At 47.0% G+C, this 25,227-nt stretch overlaps 1 protein-coding gene across 1 annotated transcript in view; it reads right to left on the bottom strand.

Annotated features, from left to right (window-relative positions):
• ADAM12 (ADAM metallopeptidase domain 12) overlaps positions 1–25,227 on the bottom strand; it is a 331,885-nt gene that overhangs the window by 270,524 nt on the left and 36,134 nt on the right. The window contains exon 2 of the mRNA XM_077877237.1: positions 21,311–21,447. Within this exon, the coding sequence (XP_077733363.1) occupies positions 21,311–21,447 (137 nt within the window). The remainder of the gene's footprint in view (positions 1–21,310; positions 21,448–25,227) is intronic.

Here is a 25,227-nt window from a genome sequence, read left to right as displayed (position 1 = left end):
AGTATGTGGTAGATTTCACCCTGCCTTTCCAACCCATCACCCAAGCCTCCTAACTTTACAAGAACTAGTATGTAAATTTATACTACCAAAGTCCAGGAAACTTTCAACAACACAAACCTTTTCTTTACTACTGTAAACACTCCCAGAGAAACCTTACTTTCACTACTGATTTACTTGGTATTTTTATTTTTATTTAAAAAAAATTCTTTACAGAGTGAGCATGCAAGGGGTGTGTGTGGGGGGAGGCAGAGGGAGAGACATAATCTTAAACAGGCTCCAGGCCCAGCACAGAGCCCAACACAGGGCTCAGTCTCACGACCCTGAGATCATGACCTGAGCCAAAATCAAGAGCTGGACACTTCACTAAGCTGCCCAGGCGCCCCCTACTTAGCATTTTTAACAGATAGTACAAAAGTGAACTTCTATACAGTCACTTTTTAAAATTAATTCAAGTTTTGATTAAGTGATATCTTGACTACTTTTTTCAAATCTTGATTTGCTATGTGAGGAAATGCCCTCAAACTATAATCCTAGAAGTTTAAAAATATTCTCTGCAAATTGACGGATGCCTGGTGTGCTTTATAGTGGAGGACACCAGAACATCTCTTTTCAGATAAGAAGCATTATCATCTCATAGTTAGCAACTGCAAATAACAGCTGTGACATGTTGAAGTTCTTTTAATATTATGTCCAGAGCTGAAGGTCAGACCTTATCGCTTACTGGTCCAGGAATGTTGCATGTGTCAGCTGTCATGAAGCCTCCTCTGGGATAACTGCAGAGATGCATTCATACAGTTGAGTAGACATTCTTTCCTGCTTGCCTTCCATTCTCCTCAAATATAATCACAGAGCCCAGGGTTCTTTTGGAGGATCACCACTCTCCCATATGGTCCTTGTGTTTATGATTGATTACCTCCTCCTCCCCATACCAAAGGTGGGTGTATGACCTAGGCTTTGTCAGTCACTTATTCCACGCTTCTGGTTCACCATTTCAAATGTTGACCCATAACCCATATTAATTCTCAGAGACTCAACTTGAGGACTCTTGTTGACATTGCAGAGGATGAGAATGTCTCTAGCAAGGGTTGCAGAGAAGGAGGTACGAGACTGGGGCTGTTGGTAGCCATCTGGCCACTATGAGGTTAAGGCCTCTCTCCAATCAAGGCTAACAGGGAGGAGCTAAGTGATGTAGAGAATAAATGCCAGTCTTGAGGACATTAGTTGAGTCCCCTGGATGGAGTCTATCAGGTTTAAAGCCAGGAAATGCCCCAGGATTCTTCAGTTTTGTAAACAGAAAAGAAAAACTCCTCTTGAACATAAGTAGGGTTTAGGTGGTTTTCTGTCACTGGTAACCAAGAGTCTGTTCATCAGGTAATTCGCAATAATGGATCATCATTTTCAGCTAGAGTCCATTCTAAGGCAGAGGTTAGCTGGTGAGCGGGGTGCAGAGGGTGGAGAGGTAACGAGGTGAGAATCCACACTCAGGAACTGGTTGTGTCACAAGCCAAATATGGACTTCAGTAAAGCCACTCAGCTTCCAGAGGGAAGCAAAGAAGATCACTTTGGGGGACTAGCAGCTGGAGAGAGTGGCATAATGTCCAGAGTGAAATGATCTAGGACAATGGGAAATATGGACCTGAATCTTGCAAAAGATCAGGGCTTGTGGGGAGGATTTTGTCACGTTAACAGAGGTGAGGGTAGCAACCCTTGAAATGAAGGGGCCTAGAGAGAGAACACCATGAGGGGAAGTAGGTGGAACACAGAACCTCCTGAGCTGCAGATTTAGAAGGCTGGTGGGGGAGATAAGGAACAGGGGGGGAAATAAGTGGAACAGTCCTGGAAGGAGGAGGAGAATAAGGGAAAACCTGGGACCAAGAAATCAGGGGCAGGAACTGGGAGAGAAAAAGACCACCAACTATGAATACCAAGAAGTTGAAAATCCCAGAGACTGAGAAAAGGGCGAGGAATTCCCCAAGGTCATTGCTGACCTTGCCAAAAGCTGTCCAGGCAAGTGGGAGAGTAGCACTGGGCTGCAACAGTCACCCAGCAAATCCACGGTGAGAAAGCAGACCCCAGGGACCATCAGCTGCCTCGGGGATGACTGGCAGCTAGGGCAGGGGCAGAAAGGCAGGAAGCTGGGGGCTTTCTGCCAAAAAATACAAATGCCATGACATTGCCTTTGACTGTAAATCACCATTTGGGATGCTCGTTTTCAACAGGATGCTGTAAAAAACTGACTCTGTCAATAAAGGTGTGAGGCTGTGATGCAAAGTAGCACATGGCCAGTAAACATATCAAGAACTGAATTATGGTGTTTGGCGAGAAGGGATCAAAATATGAAAACCCTGTGCTATGCAGGGAAAACTGTACGATTCAGCCCAGCTTCTACTATGTATGGTGCACAACGGATCCTAAAAAGACGAGGTTCCTGCCTTTAGGAGGTGCCAGTCCACACTGAGGGTCAGTGCAGGACAAAACCTCCGGGAAGCCTCCGCTGAGCATTGCCCCTGAAATATTAAGATCCCACCCACACCGGGGTTGGGGCCCTTCTCTTGTCCCCGTGCTGGGTGTGCTTCCAGCATGCCCCCTGGGAAGTGCTTTCTCCACACAGGTGCTTGTCTCTTCTGCTGGGCTGACAGCTCCAAGGGGGCAGGGATTATGTTTTATGCATCTTTATACCAAACAGTCAGGCACAGAGTAGACAATTGGGGTTACCAGATTGAGGAAAAAAGAGGAAAAAAGAAAACCTAGTCAAATTTGGATTGCAAATTCAAACACTGCACGGGACATACTTTTTACTCAAAAGCTATTTGTTGCTTATTTGAAATTCAAATTTCACTGGGCAGCCCGTGTTTTATGGGGCGACCCTACACGTTCCGTCCATGTTTGCTGAATGAATACAGAAGTGCAACTGGGGCAGGAGATGCCGAGAGGAGAGTTAACCCCTTCTGAACCCATTCTCCAAAAATGGTAATTTAAACAAAGCAGCACAATGCTAGACGGGAGACACTGGCAGTGCCGTTAAGACCATAAGAAGACACGAGAGAAGGTATGAGAAACCTGTAGCAGGAACACCAGCTGGAGGACCTCAAGCAGTTGGGTAGATGTACTCCCCACCTCTCCCACCCCCAGGATCACAACTCCTGATGTCAGAACCTGGCTGTGCCTCTGGACGAACGTGGCTGAACTCAGGTCACTGTCTCTCCTCGACACACAAAAACTGAAGATGTGCTCTGTGCAGCTGGGTGGTCTTGACCACATAGTTGAGGGATTCAGAGACTGCAGGGCCAGTGGAGCCTGGGTGGTCAGGGAAGGCGTCAGGGAGGAGGCGTGCCCATGGTGAGGCACTCAAGAAGGAGGGGAGCACACAAACAGAAACCTCTTCTTAGGTTCTCAGAATTCTTTGTAATCAAACCTCAAAAACAAGCCAACCATGAGACCAAGATCGTGGCTGTCTTCCTTAAACACTTGGTTTGTTTGTTACTTTGGCCGTTTCTCTGCTTCAGGAACAAGCGACTTTCTTCTCTTCCCCCAACAGACCAGAGTTCCATCAACCCTGGGATCCGCACAACCCCAGGTAATTTGTGGTAAACCGTGAGCTACGCCCGGTCATTGCAGGCCACGACCCCGCACATGCACGCACCCAGTGGAGAGGCACCTGCAGGCGAGTCTTTGGACTCCATGTTGTCTTCTTCCCTTTCCTTTTAGTTGATGCTTATTCATTACTTGCTTCTGATTGATGTGGGAGGCAACCACTTTGGTTCTACTGAAGACAGCATTTTAGCTGGCCACTTCGCTTGTGGTTTCTGTGGGCGGGAACCCGGATCGGCTTAGCCAGGAGGTTGAGTCTTGGGGTGTCTCACGAGGGTAAAGTCAGACCTCAGCGGGGGCTGCCATCACCAGAAGTTGGGCTGAGATGGAGGCCCCACTGCAAGAGGGCGCAGCTGCGGGCACGATAGTGGGCAAGATGACGCACTCGCCTACCTGGCAATGGGTGCCGCCAGTCAGCCAGATGACCCAACTCTCCACGCGGCCCTGTCCAAAGGGCTGCTTAAAGATTTTCAGGGCTTGGCAGTTGGCTCCCTCCAAAGTGAGAGACCCATGAGACCAAGGTAAAAAGTATAAAGTCACAGGCTGTCTCTACTGCCTTATTCCACTGGTGACTCAGACTAACCTCAACTCCGCGTGGGAAGGGCCCTCAGAAGGGTGAGGGTAATATGGGAAGTCGGCTGTCCCAAAACCAGTTCAGGAAATTCAACTTAGAAATTTCAAAATAGGGGCACCTGGGTGGCTCAGTCGGCGAAGCATCTGCTCAGGTCATGATCCTGGGTCCTGGGATCGAGCCTCACACGGGGCTCCCTGCTCAGAGAGGAGCCTGCTTCTCCCTCTCCCTCTGCCCCTCCCCATGCTTATTCTCTCTCATTCACTCTCCCTTTCAAATAAATTTAAAAAAATTCTTTTAAAGAAAGAAAATCAAAATATACTAACTTAGGGCAATATCTTCCATCCTGGAAATAAAAGGCCATTAAGATCTTACAAGGAATAGCCAGATGCCCAAGGAGACTACACCAAAGGGAAGCAGAGAACACAGAGGCCTCATCGACACCATCCGCTTCAAAGGGTTAGGCCTTACTCAGTCCCATCTATTTAGCCTCCATCTGTCCACCCCCATCCCTCATCTACCCACCCAGATATCACTGATATTTAACACATACACTCCTGTGGGAGACTGGCGAACGGTGTGAGCGAAAGAGACAGGTCTCCATCCTCTTGCAACAGGCGGTCCAGTTGGGGAGGCAAACGTGTAAGCAGATAACCAAAAGGGCGAGGCACAATGTGAAAGAAACAGAGCAATTACAGCAACCGACAGAGTAGGTACCTGCCTAAATGAGACAACAAGGGAAGGCTTCCCTAACGAGGCGATTTTAAGGCAGAGCTGAGAAAAGGCTCTCCTGGCAGTGGTCAGAAGGACAGAGGAGGGACTCATGGATGGAGGTCAGGAACGGGTATTCACAGGAGGGATCCTACGACTCTTCTGGGTAGGATCCCTGAGAAGAAGCCAAGTGTGGAAGATGGGCCCACCAGCTGTGTCCTGCAGCTTCAAACAGAGGGGCTGCATCTGGCTGCAAACCAGATGTCCCAGGTGAAGGGGGACTGAGGGCAGGATATGGCAGGAGGCGGGTGCCCCAGAGGGAGTTTTAATGCAGAGATTGTAGAGCGGGGATAAACTTTAGGGCTGCAGGCCAAGGTCTGGCCTCTGTTTAGAGCATCATCTCAATGGGGCTACACCTTAAAAGGTTCCACTCTTCACTTTGGACAAACTGGGACACACCTGAATCAATCAAGAGATACGACATATACGTTTCTGGGGAAAAAGATCTGCTCATTGTCTATAGTAACACTTTCAATAATTTGAAATGCAAGCAGCTGAGGGAAGTGTTTGTAAAACTATTTATGAAAATGATTTTTTATTTTTGGTAGCATTCATCAAACCTAATGAAAAAGCACTAGACCAAAACAAAAGCCAAGATAAAAGTAAAGCAAATTATTGAAAAATGAGGGACTCTTATCAATATTCATTCAAACATCTTTGAGGACCTACTATGTGCCAAGTATTAACAGATTCTGAGGATCCTGACACGAGCAGCAATTGTATCTGCCCTTAAAGATTCCAGCTTCCCTGGGAAACCAGTAAGAGAATTAACTGTTATGTGTGGATAACACACTCCATGGGAGGTCCTGACGGGGTGTTTGGGTAACGTGCCCCCCCCCGGAGGTCCTGATGGGGCGCTTGGGTAACATGCCCACCCCGGAGGTCCTGATGGGGTACGTGGCAGCTGAGCAGGGTTGCCAAGGGTAGCGTAGGTGAGGAGTTCGGGACAAACAGGGCTCAGTGTGCTTCCAGGCAGGAGGGCTCCACCAGCAGACATCTATCCCCCTGGGCCTGGAGGCTGGAGGCTGGAGGCTGGAGTCCGAGGCGCGGGGGCCAGCGTGGCTGGGGCCCTGCTCAGGGCCACCCTCCTGGCTCGCTGTGGGGCCCACGGTCACCCTGTTCTCACCCGGGAGAGAGAAGGCCCCAGTCTCTTCCTCTTCTGAAGCCGCTACTCCACCCTTGGGGGCCCCACGCCCTTGACCTCATCTGACCCAATCACCCCGATAGCTCCACCTCCCAATGTCCTCCCGGTGGGGGTCCAACCTGCTGGCTTTGGGGAAACACGAACGTGCAGCAGGTAACACCAACCCCAAACCGGTAACTTCTGAGGGGAGTCCAGGACGATGGAGACAAGACGAGGCAGGTGAGCAGGGCTCCGGGGCGGGGAGGGTAGGAGTGTGTAGACGCTCTGTGCGGAGCGGCCATGGGGCCCGGCCTCGGGGGGCGGTGTGGACGCGGAGGGGAGCAGGGCCTGAGGAGGGCAGCGGGCTCAGAGCAGGGGGACGCACAGGCCCCGCGCTTGAGATCGGGGCTTATTCTGAGGGAAATGGGGAGTTGCTGATGTTTGTTTAAGGTTTTATTTATTGGGGGGAGGAGAGAGAGAGAGAGGGAGGGAGAAGCAGACCTGTCTATTAGGGAGCCGGATGTGGGGTCGACCCACATCCCAGGACCCTGGGATCAAGACCCAAGCCGATGGCAGTCGCTTAACTGACTGAGCCACCCAGGTGCCCAGCCTGATGGTTTTTAAACACTTCTAAGACTTGGTCAGGTTTGTGTTGAAGGGTGAGCCTGAGGGGCCAGAGAGCGCAGGATCCACCACGATGCCATCAAAAACCAGGTTTCCAAGAACACCTGGTGGCACGGGAAGTGCAAATGACAGCGATGATAAACCCAGTGAGCCTCAGCATGTGCAGAGGTTCAGAGAGGTCGTGTCACTCCCCTCCCTCCCCCACCCCATAAGCAGCAAGCAGTCACCTTTGAGGGCCTCGATGGCGGGGAGGGGTCCGCGGAGAACAGCAGTCCCTCACCAGCTCCCGCTCTGGTCTCCTCACAGGCCTGGCGCCTGCTCTCCATCCCTAGCGTAACCCGTCTAGTGTCCTGCCACCACTTTCCCCCCTAAAAAGGATGCTCTATCTCCAACCGCTTCTAAAACCACTGCCCCAAAGGTCACTTGACGTGTCCAAGCCCTCGTGGCTTTCCACTGCCTTGGGAGTGGAGCCCCAACCTCTTAGCGTGACATTCAAGGCCCTGCTTCACCGCAAGAGCCCAGGCCCGAGAGCGCCTCATCTGCACTAGGTGTTGTCACCCGCGTAAACAAGTGGAGGACGCTCCACCCTGCCACCCCGAGCACGCGCAGTGCAGAGCGTGGCTCCAGTCTGGGCCGCGACCCCCTGCACACAAGGAGACCGAGGACGGGGAGGGTCTCTGCGGCCTGCCTCCGTTTGCACAGAAGCTAGCACTCGGCCCTTCCTGCCTTTCCCCCATAGGCTTCAGAGACCCAGGTCCCCCAGCCTCAGATGCTTCAAATAGAACAGTTACATGAATTTGCTGTCCCGGCCTTAGAAACTTCTCGAGAGGAGGCGCCTCTGAGGTTGAGGAGTGTAATAGGCCCATTCTGTGTGTGCTCGGGTTCCGGAATCTGCAAATACGGGCAGTTGTACCTGGGAACGTTTCACTGAAAAATGGACATGTGCTGGGGGTACTGACCTAACTCAAGACATACATTTCCAGGCTTCTGGACATTTCTTTTATAGGAAAAGATCTTTGAAGCTGTGCCAACTCTCTTCCCCAACTGCCAGCTCCCTCCAACCCCAGGTCAGGCTTGCTGGGCCAGAAGAGCATCTCCATGTGACCGTCCATATAGCCAACAAGAATGCCCTCGATGGTTTGCATCTGACTCCAGATCGCACCTGGGTGGCTCAGCAGTTGAGCGTCTCCCTTCGGCTCAGGGCATGATCCTGGGGTCCCGGGATCGAGTCCCACATTGGGCTGCATGGAGCCTGCTTCTCCCTCTGCCTGTGTCTCTGCCTCTGTGTGTCTCTCATGGATAAATAAATACAATCTTTTAAAAGACAAAACGTTCCCTTCTCCCCTGAGGCCGGGAGGCAAGCAGGTGGACGGAACCAGGATCCCTCCATCGCCAGCAGCAGCCCAGACGTGAAAACAGCAGGACTGCAAAGGCCTGTTCGCTGGGCTCCAGATGAGCAGCGACGTGGATGCAGGAGGCCGGAGCCGGGCCGGCCCACAGCTCCCGGGGATCTGACGCATTGCCACGGATCCCACTTAAGACGCTAAACCCAGCAAGAACTTCTGGCAGAGCAACCACATTCCTATCAGCTGAATAGGCACAACCAGACATTATATGCCCAGCGGGCTTGTTTCAAACTATAAAAGAAGGGACCAGATTTCAAAGGAGCCACGATAGAACTCTCTACCCCTCGTGGGCTCTCAACTCTTCCTTATGTTTGGGCTTCAGGAGCTGACATTTCCTAGAGCTCCGTCTGAGCGAGCTTCAAAGTAGTTCTGAAAGGAAATTGCTGGGTGTTATGCAGGTTTTTTTTTAAGGGCAAACTATCTCCAGCACCCAGCCCAGGGCCCGGAACTTGAGGGGTTTGCAGTAACTGTTTGCTGATGAAATGAGTAGACAGAAAGGAGTCCAAGGAGAAGTGGGATGATGTTGAGTCAGTAAAATTTTTCCCCTCAGAAGGGATACGTCACTGCTGTTAGATGGAGCTCTGCTGGATGGTGCTGGTTCCTGGCTGGGCCACCAGGCTCAGCAGCTGGGCACCCGACCACCCCTGCCCCTCAAGTGATGCAGAGCTTAGCTTGCATAGCTGTGCAGGGCACCCCCAGTGGGGTACTCAATAAGCATCTATTGGATGGAAAAAAGAAAGAAACTGTGAAAGGTGTCAGACTGGTTTCAAATGATACAACGTCCTCCCAATGACAGGTGCATTTAGAGAGGTACACAGCACATTTCATTTTATTTTTTTATGATTTCATTTGAGAGAGACAGAGAACACGAGTCGGTGGGAGAGGAACAGAGGGAGAGGGACAAGTAGGCTCCTCGCTGAGCAGGGAGCCTGATGCAGGGCTGGATCCCAGGATGCTGAGATCATGACCTGAGCCGAAGGCAGACGCTTAACCAGCTGAACCAACCAGGCACCCCGCACATTTCATTTGAATCATTTATATTCCTTTTATGTGTTTGAGAAAAAAATGCAATATTTTAAGCACGCATAAACTGTTAAGTGTGGCTGCTTCTATAATTAGGCTGAAATCTTTCATGTGGATCATGGGTGACTGATGTTTGGGAAACATGGATGTGAACAATGTCACCTGCACATACAAACATAGCCCTGCTAACCCAGCAGTGATGGGGAAGTGCATGCATCACGTCTCTGAACTGGGGCTGTCTGCCCTCATACGTTCGGGGTGTCCTCTGTGAGATGCTAAGGGGCTAAGACATGCCAGGGAAGTCCAGGGAACAGAGCCAAGCTAATGGTTCCCGTGGGAATGGGGAATCCTAACAGACACAATCTGCAACCCTGGTCTCATTAGCTCTGTGCTCTCACCACCTCTGTTTCGGGTTTATGACCATATCTTTAAATTACATGCTGGGAAAATTAGTAGGTTCAAGCAAAAGACCCTTAGTACCTTCAGTGAGTAAAAATCGCATATGAAAATGGTTTCACCAGCTGAATAAAATCATTTTGTGTGCCACTTTTAGGAAAAGGTCAGATTAATTTCCAGTAATTAGCAGAAAGGCAGCCTGGAGCCATGGGTCGGCTCAGGGAATCTGAAAAGCCAGAGTTAGGTCAAACGCTAGAGAGTTGGGCATAATTTTTTAAAATGACATTTTAGGGAAAGGAACTTAATGTTTAGCTTTGATTCTCAAGAACTGATTTGATTACTGAAAATAGCCATTCTTCATTTTTGCTCGTACAGGTATAGCCGTAAAAAGCCACATTCCTGGTATATTTTGTCTTATAGAATTTTTTTAGAATGAAAAATATTGTGTGAAAAGGCATGGTATGCTTTGGTCATGACCTAGAGCTTGAAGTTTGCTTCTTTCAAATCTAACAAGAACACACACATCTATTTCCTTACTCTGTCAACTGAGAAGACCAAGAAGTGTCCCTGCAGTACTGGGAGCACACCCAGAGCCCAGATCTTGATGACTAATACTATTCTCCGACGAACCAGGGCTCTGCGGAGAGATGGCTGATTTTAAGGCTTGTGCAGGAAATACAGAAGATGGACCTGAGGCTTCCTGTAGTGACAACACACATTCACATAAACACATGCACAAACACATACACACACACACACACTCACACACAATGGGTATATGTCAAAGGGACACAAAGCCAACTGCAGGAGCTCCCAATGGCCAAAGTGGAGACAATTTAAACAATAACATAAATAAAATAGTATTGGGGGCACCTGGATGGTTCAGTCAGTTAAGTGTCTGCCTTCAGCTCAGGTCATGATCTCAGGGTCCTGGGATCAAGTTCTACGTCGGGCTCCCTGCTCAGCCGGGGAATCTGCTTCTCCTTCGCCCTCTGTCCTCCCGCCTTGTGCTCTCTTGCATGTGCTCTCTCTCTCTTTCTAATAAATAAATAAAATCTTTAAAAACTAGATCAATAAAATAGTATTGGATTACAGCTTAAAGTATAAATATCCACGAGCCCATCCTGATATGGATAAGGAACTGAACAAGTCTGTAGGAAGAGTAAAGAAATCTCACCTGCAGGAGAATTATAAATAATTTATGTAGCTGCTTCACCCTCTTGGAGGTGGAGCATAACTCTTCTGTGCGTGAGATGTGCACAGTGACTTCCTTCCAAAGAATCCAGTATGGAAAGGAGATTAACCTGGCAAACATGACCCCAGCCAGACGATCAAGGTCAACATCAACAGAGATAAGTCATGTCGAAAGTACTTGCTCTGGTGTAACAAGAATGGTACTTTATCGCCGGGATCTTCTCCCCAACATTGAGAGGTCCAGCGCAATCATAAGAAAGATATCAGACAAAGACCAAATGAGGAACGTTCTGCAAAATCCCTGAGGAGTACTTCTCAAAATTATCAATATCGTCAAAAAAAGGAATCTCTAAGAAATTGTCAGAACCAAGTGGCAAGATATGATGGCTAATGTGGGATCCTGGATGGGATCTTAGAATAGAAAAAGGACATTAGATTAAAACTCAGAAAATATAAATAAGGTAGGGACTTCAGTTGTAATAATTGCCAATATTGGTTCATTCATTGTGGCAAATGCACCATAATGTGATCAATAATGGGGGAGATATTGTGTGAGGCATAAGGGGACTCTGACCTAGCTTTACAATTTTTCTATAAATCTAAAACTGTTCTCACATAAAATACTTTTAAAATCTTGCAAGAACAGATGTTGAGAGAGGGAGAAATCAACTTTCCTTCATACCTGTCCCAAAGCTCCAAAGGGCAGATTTCTGCAAATACATATAGTCCTGGGAGACATACATTTCTTTTTCCCATTTACATGTGGTGCCCATCATACATTCTCAGTAGATAGATACTTCCCTTAATGGGGCAAAAAGTGGTACTGGGGAGGGGTTGAAAAATCTTAGATATTATCATGATTTGTATCCCTCTAGAGCTTACCTCTAGTTAACAAATCTTATTTCTTAGTATTTAATTTCTCCCTAAAGAGAAATATAAGGTAATTTGAATTTAATTAAAATTAATTAAAATTAAATATTCTCCTTAGGCAAGCAATAATGAAAAAATGGTTATAAAATACTGGTGTATACCACTCAAAAACACATACCTTATGCTTACAAGGAAGCATGCAAGAAATGGGGGCGTCCAGAGCATGTTAAATCCATGAAAGAGGAAAATCTCACACAAGTTCGGCTGTTTTTAACGTGATTTTACAGACTTGGTTTCAGGCACTCTTGTGATAGATTTTAAAAGATTTAAGGAAAAATGACATTTTTTAAAAAATCTGAATTTCAAACTTTGGTTGAATGAAGAAGCATCAACACCAACATGACTGTTTATTGAACAAACTAGGATGGAACCCATCTCACTGGTTATATTGTAACTTGTGAGAAATTCCAGAGTAAACGCACAGGTGAGGCCTTCCTCAGCCTTCACATGACGTGAGATTATTAAAGGCAACATTGGTACATATTAAGTCTCTCTTGGGAAGGTATGCTCTTTTTAAAAAAAATTTTTAAAGATTTTATTCATTTATTCACGAGAGGCTCAGACAGAGGCGGAGACACAGGCAGAGGGAGAAGCAGGCTCCATGCAGGGAGCCCGATGTGGGACTCGATCCCGGGACCCCAAGATCATGCCCTGGGCTGAAGGCAGATCCTCAATCACTAAGCCATCCAGGCATCCCAAAGGTATGCTCTTTTAGTCTAAACTATGATTTAAAAATCATTAGCCTTTCTAGAAATTTTTCTAGAGGCGAAATGTCCTCCACCCCTAAACCTTTTTCTTTTAGTGAAAAAGTTCAGGCTAAAATATAAAAATAAAAAAAAATAATGATAAAATATATCATTAATTGTTACAAATGTGCCATACCAATGTAAATATGAGTAACAGGGAAAGCTGACTGTGGGGTATATGAGGCTCCCTGTACCATCTTTGCAATGTTTCAGTAAATCTAAAACTACTCCAAAGTTACTTATTTTAAAAAGCACAGATCTCTTATGAAGTATTTATTTAAATGTATTATGATCGTTAGTTCACTAAACTGTGAGCTTCTCAAGGGCAGATGGAGGCTGAACTTGACCAGGACCTGGAATGCAGCAGGTACCACAGGAGCTTAGAGATGAATGCTTGAAAAATTGAAAACAGAATTCATCAGACTCCTTTTCTCCTAATATCAAGCAATGGCATGCCCTACCTCTCAGTCAAACATGGAGACTCTTACCCAAAAATTATAAAGAAAAAAAATTATAACTCTGTTTAAACAATGCAAACTGCTCTACCTTCTAGCATTACCTAAATTTGTTTATTTATATTTGTTATATATTTTTAAAAGTCCCAGTTCAGGGTATCTGGGTGGGTCAGTGGTTGAGTGTCTACCTTTGGCTCAGGGTATGATCCTGGGGTCCTGGGATGGAGTCCCGCATCGGGCTCCCCATGGGGATCCTGCTTCTCCCTCTGCCTATGTCTCTGACTCTCTCATGAGTAAATGAATAAAAAAAAAAAAAAAAAGTAAAAGTCCCAGTTCCATGATGCTATAGATCTGGTGAGGCAGGAGGTATGGGGAGGGGGGTTGCAGAAACTGTAGGAGACCTGATTCAATAGCCAATTTGAAGACAAATGACTTAGAGCTTTGCTAAGAAGTCACAAGAGAGGGACGCCTGGGTGGCTCAGCGGTTGAGCGTCTGCCTCTGGCCCAGAGCATGATCCTGGGATCCCGGGATCGAGTCCCACATCGGGCTCCCGGCATGGAGCCTGCTTCTCCCTCTGCCTGTGTCTCTGCCTCTCTCTCTCTCTCTCTCTCATGAATAAATAAATTTTAAAAATAAGTTGCAAGAGACAAATGAGTTAGCAGTGAGCCACGTGGGAGTGCAGTCCTGCTCCACGGAGGGGCGTGCTCCCAAAGCCGGGGACACAGCTGAACCAGGCACAACACTTTGGCTTGTGTCATCCTTTTGTGTGTTGTCCAAAGGGGAGGAGTGCACAGAAAGGCCGAGGAAGGAGACGGGAGCAGCTCTCAGGTCCTGCTTAAGAAAATCAGAAGTGCTTTGGTGGCATCCCTGACGGGAGCCTGCCCTCCAGGCCACATGTCTGGGGTCCGCATTTATGAACCATCCTGATACAGGGGCCAAGGGGAAAGAAGCTAAGGATTTTCCCAGGCAGCAGCAGAGCGCTGTGGAAGGAACACAAGACTTCAGAACGGGATGGACCTGGGCTCAGGCGCCAGACCTGCTACGTCCCACTGCAACTTGGGTCATGTCCACAGCCTGGCCTGCGTGTACAGAGAGTACCCACCCTGCAGGCCCTGGGGGTAGGGGACACCCAGTGGGAATCATCTGCAGCCTGGCCTGTGTGTGCACACAACACCCACCCTACAGGCCCTGGGGGTGGAAGGCACCCAGTGGGAATCATCCGCAGCCTGGCCTGTGTGTACACACAACACCCACCCTGCAGCCCTGGGGGTGGAAGGCACCCAGTGGGAATCATCCGCAGCCTGGCCTGCGTGTGCACACAACACCCACCCTGCAGCCCTAGGTGGGGGTGGGGGGAGTGTGGCACCCGGTGGGAATCCTCTGCAGCCTGGACATCTAGTTCAGCACTTGCACACTACAGGCCCACTGCCTGTGAGCTGAGGATGGTTTTACATTTTCAAATGATTTAAAAAAATAATAATTAAAAGGAGACTATTTCAGGACACGTGAAAATTATGTTAAATTCATAGAGATGTCCTGGAATGCAGCAGGTATGATAGAGAAGTTTTATTAGGACGCGGCTGTGCCCGATTGTTTGGGTGTCCTCTGCAGCCCAGAGGCCCTGGGACCCACAGCTGAGTCCCTGTCGGGCTCTTCGCAGAAGGTTTACTGGCCTTTGGTCTAGCTCCATCCGAAGGCGAAGGGAGGTTCTGAGTACGTGTCCTCAGCCCTCCCAGGTTCCCCCAGCGCAGGCTCTCAAGGGCAAGTTTACACCTCCCCCTGCCCCGAGGGACGTTAGGAGTTGACATGTCTGGAGGGAGGGTGGAGGCCAGGGATGCCGACCAGCCTCCTGTACACACACAGCACGGAACCAGCCGGCCTCCTGGGCAAGGTGCCGAGGCTGAGGATCCTGCCAGAAAGCCCAGAGTAAGTCACGAGAAAGGAAGGAGGCTGACACTTAATGGAATGAGCCAAGGCTGTGGTGTCAGGCAGCAAGATGACCGCTAACACCTCCTCTACAATGAGGAAACAGAGGCTCAGTCAAGGCCTGTCACTGGCCCAACATTACACAGCAAGGTAGAGGCTGTGCAGGAGTCTGACTCCCTTCCAGCATGTTCCGACAGCTTTCTCCTTCCGCTATACGTGGCACCAATTCTTGGAAATGGTTGAGTTCCCAGAGATACTGGGGTGCCGGCTCTTCCCTGTCTAATCCCTCTCTCCCAGAGGGGTGAGCATGGTCCTGGCTGGGCGGGTTATGTGAGGCCGAAACAGGAGCCACCTGCGTGCCCATTGCACCCTCCTATGTGCCCACATAGTCTCATGGGACTGTCAGGCAAGGCAGGGGGGCCCAATGGGAGTTAAGTGACTGGGAGTGGGAGGTACAGACCATCCTAGGGACACTGCACGGTCTGGAAACAATACATTTCTTAGGAAAAGCTTCCCTTTGGATACTTTAATAATTACATTCTTAAGAGGAAGCACTGTTGGCCAGCTTGCAGGCTAACGTAAGCTCAATGTTCCCTAAGTGGGAAAGGCTGCCCGTTGAGCTTACTCAGCCCAGAAGCAGATGCGACGAGCTGGCCTGCAGCAACTCCTACGACTAGAATCATCTCTTAGAGAAGGGGAGAGTCATTCTGTATAGGGCTGGCCATGTAAACCCACCCAGACAGAGTCGCAGGACCCGTCCCAGAACAGAGAGGCAATGTGCGGAGTCATTCCAGATAAGACATTAATAACCACAAAAGTGAAAAATGTAGCATTCAACCAAGCTGTAAAAGACCTCTGTGATTTAAAAGCCCCTAGAGTTGCTAAAGGGAGGTGAGCAACATCTAAAAAGTTACAGTAGTTGGAGAATGGTTTGCAAACTCTGCAGAAACGGAGAGGCTCCCAAGGCACCCTCTGGCATTTGAATAGGGTGCAAACGTTGGTTTTCATTTGCTCTATCTGCTGTGGCGGCAGTGGCCACCTTCACACCAGTGAGGGACCCGGGCTCCAGGCACAGAGGAAAACTCAGAGCCAGTCAGCAAAGGCGGTGGCCTCGTTCCACTAGGTGCCAAGCACCGCATGAAAGGAGGAGGGCATAAGGCCACTGCCCCCGGGGTGGGGGCACAGGTTGGTGGAAGGACTAGAAGCATACAATAGGAATGGGAGCACAGTATGGTCTGTGGCCAAGAGCTGAGTCTCACATCATGTGAAGGGAAGGACAAAGCCAGCGCACCAGGGGGCAATACCTAAGGCGGAGTCTAAACTGATTCTCAAAATGCCTTATGGTTTTCATGGTTTTCAAAGATAGACATATATATATATATATATATATATATATATATATATATATATATATATATATATATTTGTATTTGAGAGAGAGGAGGGGGTTGAGAGAGTATGTGGGTGCAAGAGCAAGAAGAGGGGCAGAGGGGAGAGCAGGGGGCCAGCAGACCCCACGCTAAGTTTGGAGCCCAGCCCAGGGTTCCATCTCCTGACCCTGAGATCATGACCTGAGCTGAAACCAAGAGTCAGATACCTAAACAGCCGAGCCACCCAGGCGCCCTTGCAAGCTCAACCTGGCCCTTTCTTCTCTCTAGAATGTTGTTTCTTGGGTTGAGCATAGTTGAGCTGGTTTTCTTTGGGCCCTGCTATAAAATGGTATCCAGCTGAAAGAACTGGCATTGCTCTCAGGCTGCAGGCAGCTTGCCCTGCAGGAGGCAGAAGGCCCCGAGGCAGCAGCAGAGGCAGCTGCCCCCTCATGTCCACCCCTCCCGCTCCGTGGGCAGATCAGGGGATGTGCATCTGACCTAACTTTGTGTCTGCAGCATGTTTGTGCCGTGTGCACAGGTTCCATCTGCGGGAGTCGAGTGTGTGCATGGCATGACTGCACATCACAGAGATGGGTGTGGCTGTGAGGACAGAGATGCAGGTGGGACTAGTTGGTCTGGGAAGCTCAAGATGAGCTTCACGTGAGACAGGACAATTTCAGCTGGGGCTTTAGGTACCAGGGACACAGCATATGGCAATAGAGAACGTGGTGTATTTAGGCAGTGGGCTGCCTGGGAAGAGCTTGATGGCTGGGAAGTGGGAGTGGGGCCTTCAGCATCAAGACAGCACAGCCTATAAAGCGTCTTGGGCATCATGCAAGGAACCTGGCTTTGAAGCCAGACATCATAGGTAGGAAGAAAGAAAGCGACGGGCTAGATCTGTGTGGTAGACAAATCGCCCTGCTTGCATTTGTACAATGTCTGACGCAGAGAAAGACGAACACGACACGGCAGGGAAGGGCCATGTGTTAGACGTGCTGGGCCAGTGGACTCAACCTCATGATGATGTCTCCGACCTCATGGTCTGAGGGGAAAAGGGGGATGATGACAATTTTATCTTCTGGGAGCTATTAAATATAGAAGAGAAGATGGAGAGGGAGCTATGTCCACTGTGGGGCACAACACATTTACGATAATTGGGAGCTTTCAGATGGAGGCACCGAGAATCCACTGGAAGTCAGGACCGAATCTCAGAACTCAAGGCCAAGTGAGTGATGTGGATTTTAAGTCCACATATGTCAGAGGACACATGGTGAGGCCCGCACATAAAATGTGCGTGACAGGGTACTTCCCACACAGCCAGACCCCAGGGGTGGTGGCCAGTGCTGCCATTGTCATTCCTGTGGGCAGCCCCCACCCCCTGCTGCTCTGGGGGACGGTGAGGCCATAGAAGGGAATGACATGGCCGGTGGGGGCCCTCAGTCAGAAGAAAGCCAGTGGAAACCGACAGTTAAGGGACAAAGCCATAGAGAGGAATAGAAAGCAAGAATTAAAAACATGTGAGGAGAAACGAGAGAGAACAGGATCTGGGGAGCCCCAAGCAAGTGAGACTTTCCAAGGAGAGTGAATCAGTGTCAAGATAAGTGAGATAAAGAGTGAAGGGCATGAGCTGGCTTTGGAAGTTGGGAGGCTACCTATGACCCTGGCAAGAGCCGGTGCTCTGACGAAGGGCTTACTGGGGGTGGGAATGCAGGGGGAGGCGAGAACCGGATGTGGAACCCCACGAGAAGTCTCCCTGGAAGGGCTAAAGCAGATGGTCATTCAAAGGGAAAGCAGGGCTCCTTTCGATGCGTGCAGCAGCATCTATTTGTGCCACGTTAATTAGCTGCCATCTGATGTTTGATATTTGAGACCCACGATATTCTAAGGGAAGCTTTGGTTTCATGTTCTAATCCATCTGCCTTTTTATTTTCCATTTCGCACACTGTTTCCATATATTCATTCTCATGTGAGAAAGCTGGAAATTTCCTGGAGCACTCAGAGGCTGGGCCCAACGGAGATCATCTCCCGATGGAGCCACATCCTGACATGTGTTCCCCGGGTCCAGGGTTGATTTTTTTTCAAGACGTGAAATTGGAGAGGGGTCCCTAAAACACTTTAAACTTGCAATATCACCTTACACTTGCATAGTGGGGTTTTGTTCCTGACGTATTTTTATAGCTATTGTTTCATCTCATTCTTACCATGACCCCAATGGGGAGAAGAAGCAGATAAGCTTATCCTCACGTTTTAGACCAAAATGACAGCAAGTAAACACTGGAAGCTCTCCAATGTATGCAAAGTCACATTCTTTCCCATCCTCTGCTCTTTCAAGTAAATTATCAGTGGCAATGATGGCTTGATTCTTGATTTGTAATGGGCCTAATAATATCCTATCCAGATATATTTTAATCACAGGGCAGGGAGAGGGAGAATGAGAGAGAGAGAGTGTATGTGACAGTACTTTTGCCGAAATCAGCTCAGTCAGGTTGACCAGCATTCCAGCTGCTTCCACTAGAGCTGTGGTTCTAATCTCATGGGCTCATTAGAATCCCTTGGGAGCACTTTATAAAAAAAAAAAAAAAAAAAAGGAAGATGCCTGTGCCATCTCCAGTACTAAATTAAACTCTCAAAGACTGGTTAAATAGAAAGATCCAGGAGAGCAAAGAATAAAATAGCAGGGCGGAAAAGCAAGAATGTGTATCTCAAACTATATTCTAAGGTATAGCAGGCATAGTTGTAAAAAATAATATAGTCATTGATGTATGTTTTGCATACTTGAGGATATACTCTGTTAATAGAGTTTAAAATTAAAACGTTGAAAAAAAATAAAAAAAAAATAAAACGTTGACCGTACAATTTGATAACAAGACACGCACATGCACACCGTTAGCCAGAATCCCTATTCTCACAACAGGTACACACATCTACCTGGTGGAGGATTGTGGCACACTTGTGCAAGCATGACAACAGCCACTGACACATACCCTTTCTCATGTAGGCTCGTAGTGGTTAACCAGCACACATGTGTACACATCATAACTACAGAGCCATAATGCTGATCCCATGAGCCCCGTGGCATTGTGACAAAGTGCTGTTCTCTAAATCACCTAAGTCCCTACTTTCTTAAATAATAAATAATCTTAAATAATCTTAAATAATCTTAAATAATCTTAAATAATCTCAGTAACCTGGACTTATGTCGGTGTGCTAGGCGTGTGCCTACTACGTGCACGGTTTGGAATGGGAGACAGAATTGCAGAAGAGCTAAGACAGTCATCAAATAATAATGGTTTTCTAAGTTTTCTATAAAGATGGTGCTGGCGGCCCATAAATATCAGGCTGTAAGCTTGGCAAGAAGCAGCTGCGCCAGCGTGCTCCGTAATGTCTACAGGATGGCTGGCTGGCAGGAAGGATAAAGCTGGAGGTCACAAACCAGAGCTCACCTGAATTGGTCCATTCCAGGGACATGCTGAGAACCCTCATCAGTTTGTTACTCTGATACAATCCCCAGGTGGGGCTGCCAGATAAAATACAGGACACCAGTTAAATGTGGATTTCAATAATGTTCCAAATACTGCATGGGATAGACTTAAAAAAAATTCACTGTTGCTGGTGGGGAGGTGGAGGGAGGTGGGTAATTGTGTGATGCGCATTAAGGAGAGCACTTGATGTAATGAGCACTGGGTGGTATATGCAACTGATGAATCACTAAATTCTACCTCTGAAACTAATTTTAAAAATTCACTGTTTATCTGAAGTCCAAGTTTATTTTTATTTTTTTAAAGATTTTATTTATTCATGAGAGACACAGAGAGAGAGAGAGAGAGAGAGAGAGAGGCAGAGACACAGGCAGAGGGAGAAGCAGGCTCCATGCTGGGAGCCCGACGTGGGACTCGATCCCAAGACTCCAGGATCACGCCCTGGGCAGAAGGCAGGCACTAAACCTCTGAGCCACTCAGGGGATCCCCTGATGTCCAAGTTTAAAGGGAAATTCTATACTTTTATTTGCTAAATTTGGCAACCCTCCTATCAGGGAAAGCCCCCATAATGGTTTCCACCACCCAAGAAACTTCAGATCGTTCCATATTGTTGCATTATTCATTAGCATCTACAAATATTTTAAAGATACATTTTCTGAAATAGTATACTTCTCTTTTCTGCATCTATCATATACTTTCTAATGTTTCAGATTAATGGCACAATGAACTATTCTTTAATGTCTTAAGTCTTCTGGAAAACACCAGCCATACCACCATGAGTGGTTTGGACTCTGTATATTAAATTTGCAATAGTCTCCATGAAACGGAAATATCCAAAAAGTGCAGATCTGGCGTTTGGATCCTTTAACCAAACTTCCACCCTTTCTGAATGCTCACTTTTAACGGAAAGCCTCCCTAGAAAATAATGATGTAAATCATATTATCATTACTCAAAGAAAGGTGGCCCACTGTAGCCCTTCCAGAAAGCTACAGAGGATTTTCACAATCTCAACTGCTCTTTCAGGAAAAAAAAAATCTGTTTTCTATTATGAAAAGTAATCTAAAAATAGTTCCACATAACACAAGGACAAAGCCATCTGTATGATCTCTCTGAAGAGCTCATATTACTATAGATTTTTATCACCTTCCAACTGTTCCAACAAGTTCTGAAATTTAAGAAAGTCCTGTAGATTTGGCAGCTAAAAATCATTGAAATATTAAATTTAATCCCTAATATTTCCATTATTTTACATTCAATTCTCTTACATCACAGGAGGCGTAAATCAAATATGTACCAAAATAAACAAAGCATGAAACTGCATTAAAACGCATTACAAACTTTTGAAAAGTCACATTAACATGTTTCTACCAATAATCAATCAATAAAACCAAAATGCTGATGGAACAGAAAAACACCCAGCAGTCGAGTACAACACACAGAAATTGTGTATCTGGAAATGCGAGCCCTGGCGTACGCTTGAAAAATAACTTTCGACAGATGTAAATAACGCTGGGCCACCTATCAGGACTGTCACATCAAAACTGGTCTGTATTTCCTCTTAAGAATCAAGATTTCACTTTCTAAGAATAAAGCCAGCATTAAAATAAAGACAAGAGTTGAACAGAAGAATATGAATGCAGTTAACGTGGTTTTTGAACTTCAGCCATCGAAAGGTCATGAAAATAACAGAAAACACAACTGACCTTTGAGTGGATGCTCTCCGTTGGGTCCCAGAGGTCTCCGTTCAAGAGAGAGATGGGGACTACTTCATATGCTCCTTCCCGGCCCCCTCTTCCGGCCGCATGCATGGAAGGTGCTAATTGGGTTCCCAGGTTCACCCCTGTGTCAAAAAGAAAACAGACCCATTCTTCATTCTTGTCAGGAAGAGTCTGGCATCAGAAACTTAGGGCACAAATGACTCAGCGACAATATTTGCAAGGTGAAGGAAGCCAGGGAAACCGCGTTATCTACTGAGTCACGGTCAGTGTTAGAAGTGATGAATTCTCTATCAATCTAAGCAAACAGTTTTGTGACTTACGCCAAAGCTTATTTTTCCCTTCAAGTCCTGTGGCATGTGCTGGGTGATGATCGAAGTCAAAGTATATAATTCCGTCCTTCACCGAGCAACAAAAACACACAAGTGGTGACTTCTTAAATGATGAATTAATGCTTTGCTTAAGATCAGCTCCCTATTAAACGTCTCGAGGCTTTAGCTGTATTAAGACTAAATCCATTTACTTAAGTCCCAGTGAATCAGCTCAACACAATGCCAATTCTCCTCTCTGTACTAACGGAGGCTAATTTTATATGCTTCAGTGAGTGATTCTATAGACAAAATTAATTTGCCAGTTCAGACTGACTAGACTGGTTTATGTAAAAAAAAATTAAGTCATTCAATAAACTATTATATGATCTTGTTTCTTGGGGTCCTGTCGAACCAGTTAATGCCCTGACACAGGTTCAATTTAGCCCCAATTCCATAAACAATCCTAATGGAAAGTCTAACATTTTTTCTCTTCTGGAGAGTGTATCGCTTTCTCAACAAGTCGGGTAATTTCTCTGGGCTTGGTCTCCTATGAGGTCACGTTCCTGCTATTTGGTGCGACCACAGTATATCCCTCAAGGTAAAGGATGGGAGCAGATTCCCTCACATGTTATTCCCATTTCTTCAACCAGGACTCATAATTTTCAGACCTGAGTCATAATAGCACAGTTTTAAGTTACTAAGGAGTTCACATTTATTGGGCACAAATGGTATTGAAATTTTAATCCTAGACATTTTACAGTTCCCCAAATACTTTTAAATCCACACCATTTTATCATTCTCGATGTGGAAGTCTGCAGTTATATTCAGGTTACAAAAGGATTACTACTCGAGTATTAACTGTCTGACACAGACACTCCAGAAAATTCTCAAGCTGGTCACAAAGCATTTAAAATTCCCAGTTGTTAAGGGACTATGGGAACAGGGATGAGCAGAGAGTTAGGGATTTGGCCAGTGGCAGAGGAGGTGAGTGGGCCCATTGGCCTTGAGGGGTCAGGGGGATGCGAGGAGAGAGGACCATGAGCCACGTGAACAAGGAGAGGAGAGTGTGCATGCTCAGGGCTGGGACGAGCTGAGTTTTTTTTAGGATGAACCTAAGGGATGAGGGTTCTGGCTCTGTCACCAGAGGGGACGGTTCTAGTGGTGACATCTGTGGATACTGGTGGAGGGCTGGATGGAAGTAGACAGAATTTCTATCCAAATAGAAGATGCCAGAAGCCCTTCTCCTGGCTGCAGAGAGGGCAGCCATTGGCAGCATAGAGATTGTGCACAAATGCCCCTTGTCTACTGGCTTGATTTCATACCCCTCATTGTGCTCCCTGGTAGTGCAACATCACTACAAGTAGGGGCTTCGGGGTAAGACCTACCCCGGCACCAGCACCAACTCTTCCACGTATCAGCTGCGGGTCTCCGGTCCAGTTGTTTGCCCACCTGTTTGTTTGTTCACTCGTTCATTTACTCATTCAACAACTATGTATTCCCTGTCTACCTTCTGCAGACACTCTGATGTCTTCCATTCAAAAAACCCATCGTTTCTGCTTTGCACTAATGTCGCCTGGGTGGAGACAGCCCCTCTGCCCACACTACCAGGACCCTCATCTTTTAAATGCAGCTTAACCCCAGAAGACTCTGTTGTCTCCATCCGGGGCATCTAAGAGAGGCAGACCGATACAGGTGCCCTCATGACTTACGTTCTTGTATTGGAAGAAAGATGGGCAACAAGACCATTTCAGAGAAGAGTCAGGGGGGTCCTGTGTTATCCTTGCACCACTTCTGTAAAAGTGCAATGGTTTCCAAATTAAAGGTATTTAATATCCTTAAAAATGAGGTGATGGTAGAGTGCCGGGGAGGGCTGCCCTTGATGGATAGGCCAGGAAAGACCTTTACTTGTTGGGATGGGGGTGCACGTAAGCCCAGATGTGAAGAGGAGAACCTTCCAGACTCACACAGAGCCACAGGGAGAATGAGTCAGCAGAGGGACAGCAAGTACTTTCCTTGTCTATAAAATGAACCAGAGCATGGGGAGGCCAGGAAAAAATACGTGAGAAGCATAGAGAACAACGTCCACTTGTTTCACTGGCATCATCCTCGCCAAGACCCAGGTCTCTTGCTCAGGACTCTCAGTGGGATTCCCCTGCTGGGATTTACCAAAAGTTCATGCTGATCCAGTTATATAGCTCCTGCCGAGCCAGACTATAGAGTGCAATTAGCTGAATATATCTTAAAAGAGAGCAGGTGTGTTATTTGAATTGGACTCTAAGAAGGCTCCGAAATACCAGCAATTATGGAATAAGAATTGGAGATCCATCTGAACTTTCCCCTAAACCAATGAAAACCATGCCATGTGCCAAGAGTCACCGCGGCCAGTATTTTAATCTTTTGAAAAGTCGGGTAAAACCGTTAAGAAAGTGATTGTAAGCATTTAAAAATTTTCTCTACAAAAAACAAACCAATTTGATTATAAGTATTCCTGGCAGTTCTGGCAGTTACATTTCCAACACAAATGGATTGCTGACTTGAGTAGTTAGTCACAAATCCAGTTGTCCAAGGGCTTATTAAATCCAAAACAGGAGTTATGCATCACCCACCACCCAGCCACCGTTGGGGAAGACAGGATGCTTTCTAGGAGTATTCCAGCCACGCAGCTCAAAGACCTAGATCTTGACCCGGCCCGGACACTTGGAGAACAGTCTCTGCATGCAACAGAACTAGCTTGAGAAGCCATAGATCCTAGAAGGAAGGAGATGGAACCATCAGGTCCAGGTCTCCTGGGTAAATCATTAGCATGACTCTGCCAGCAGGGGAGCTGGGGGCGTTGCAAGTCCACAATCCTTGATTTGGGGGAAGCTGAGGAACCTTTGTGGGGCTTCCTACATGACAATCAGGCTGAAGCCTCACAAACCAAATACAAGGAACACTCTTGGTTCTCTGGAGCTTTTTCCTCCAAGACTCTTAATAGCAGAGAGTTATTTACTCTTCTGAAGGCAAAATGCTCCAAGCACTGAACACTTCTCTTTTTACCTACATATTCGGTCATCTTAATCCAAAAGAAGCCTTTTTTGGCTGACTTCTTTTTGTCCAAAAGGCTTTATTTCTAAATATTCCAAGGAGAATTTAGAGGCAGACTGTGCCAGCACTTGGAGAATGTTGTGCAACCTTAAGAAATTGAGTAACTGTGCTCTTTGCTGAGTACAGTATTTATTATCTATGTACATGGATAATGACGCCGTCCCTCAGCTTTTTAATTGGTTGCACAATACCCACCCCCAGCAGTATCTGTAGTCAGAAGACCATTTCTTATGAGCTTTGCTTATGTATTTGTACACTGGTATTTCTTTTAGATGATCCAAATAAAAATTTTATTTGTGCTGCATGGATAGACAGAATAAATTATACACAGCTGTGAGATATCAGAATGTATTTTATGGAGTGATCTTGTTGACAAACCATAAAAACAGGTCCTGAATGACGCGTATATCCAAGGCCTAGAAGCCCAGGGAAAAAATATGACCTTAAAAAATATACAGCTTGCATACATTTTGTTTTTCCAAATATTTGGGCATCAACAAAACTCGG

Source organism: Canis aureus, chromosome 29, assembly GCF_053574225.1.
Source record: "Canis aureus isolate CA01 chromosome 29, VMU_Caureus_v.1.0, whole genome shotgun sequence".
Taxonomy (NCBI): Eukaryota; Metazoa; Chordata; class Mammalia; order Carnivora; family Canidae; genus Canis; species Canis aureus.
Note: the sequence above shows the minus strand (reverse complement) of the source record. Positions and strands in the feature narration are given on the sequence as shown.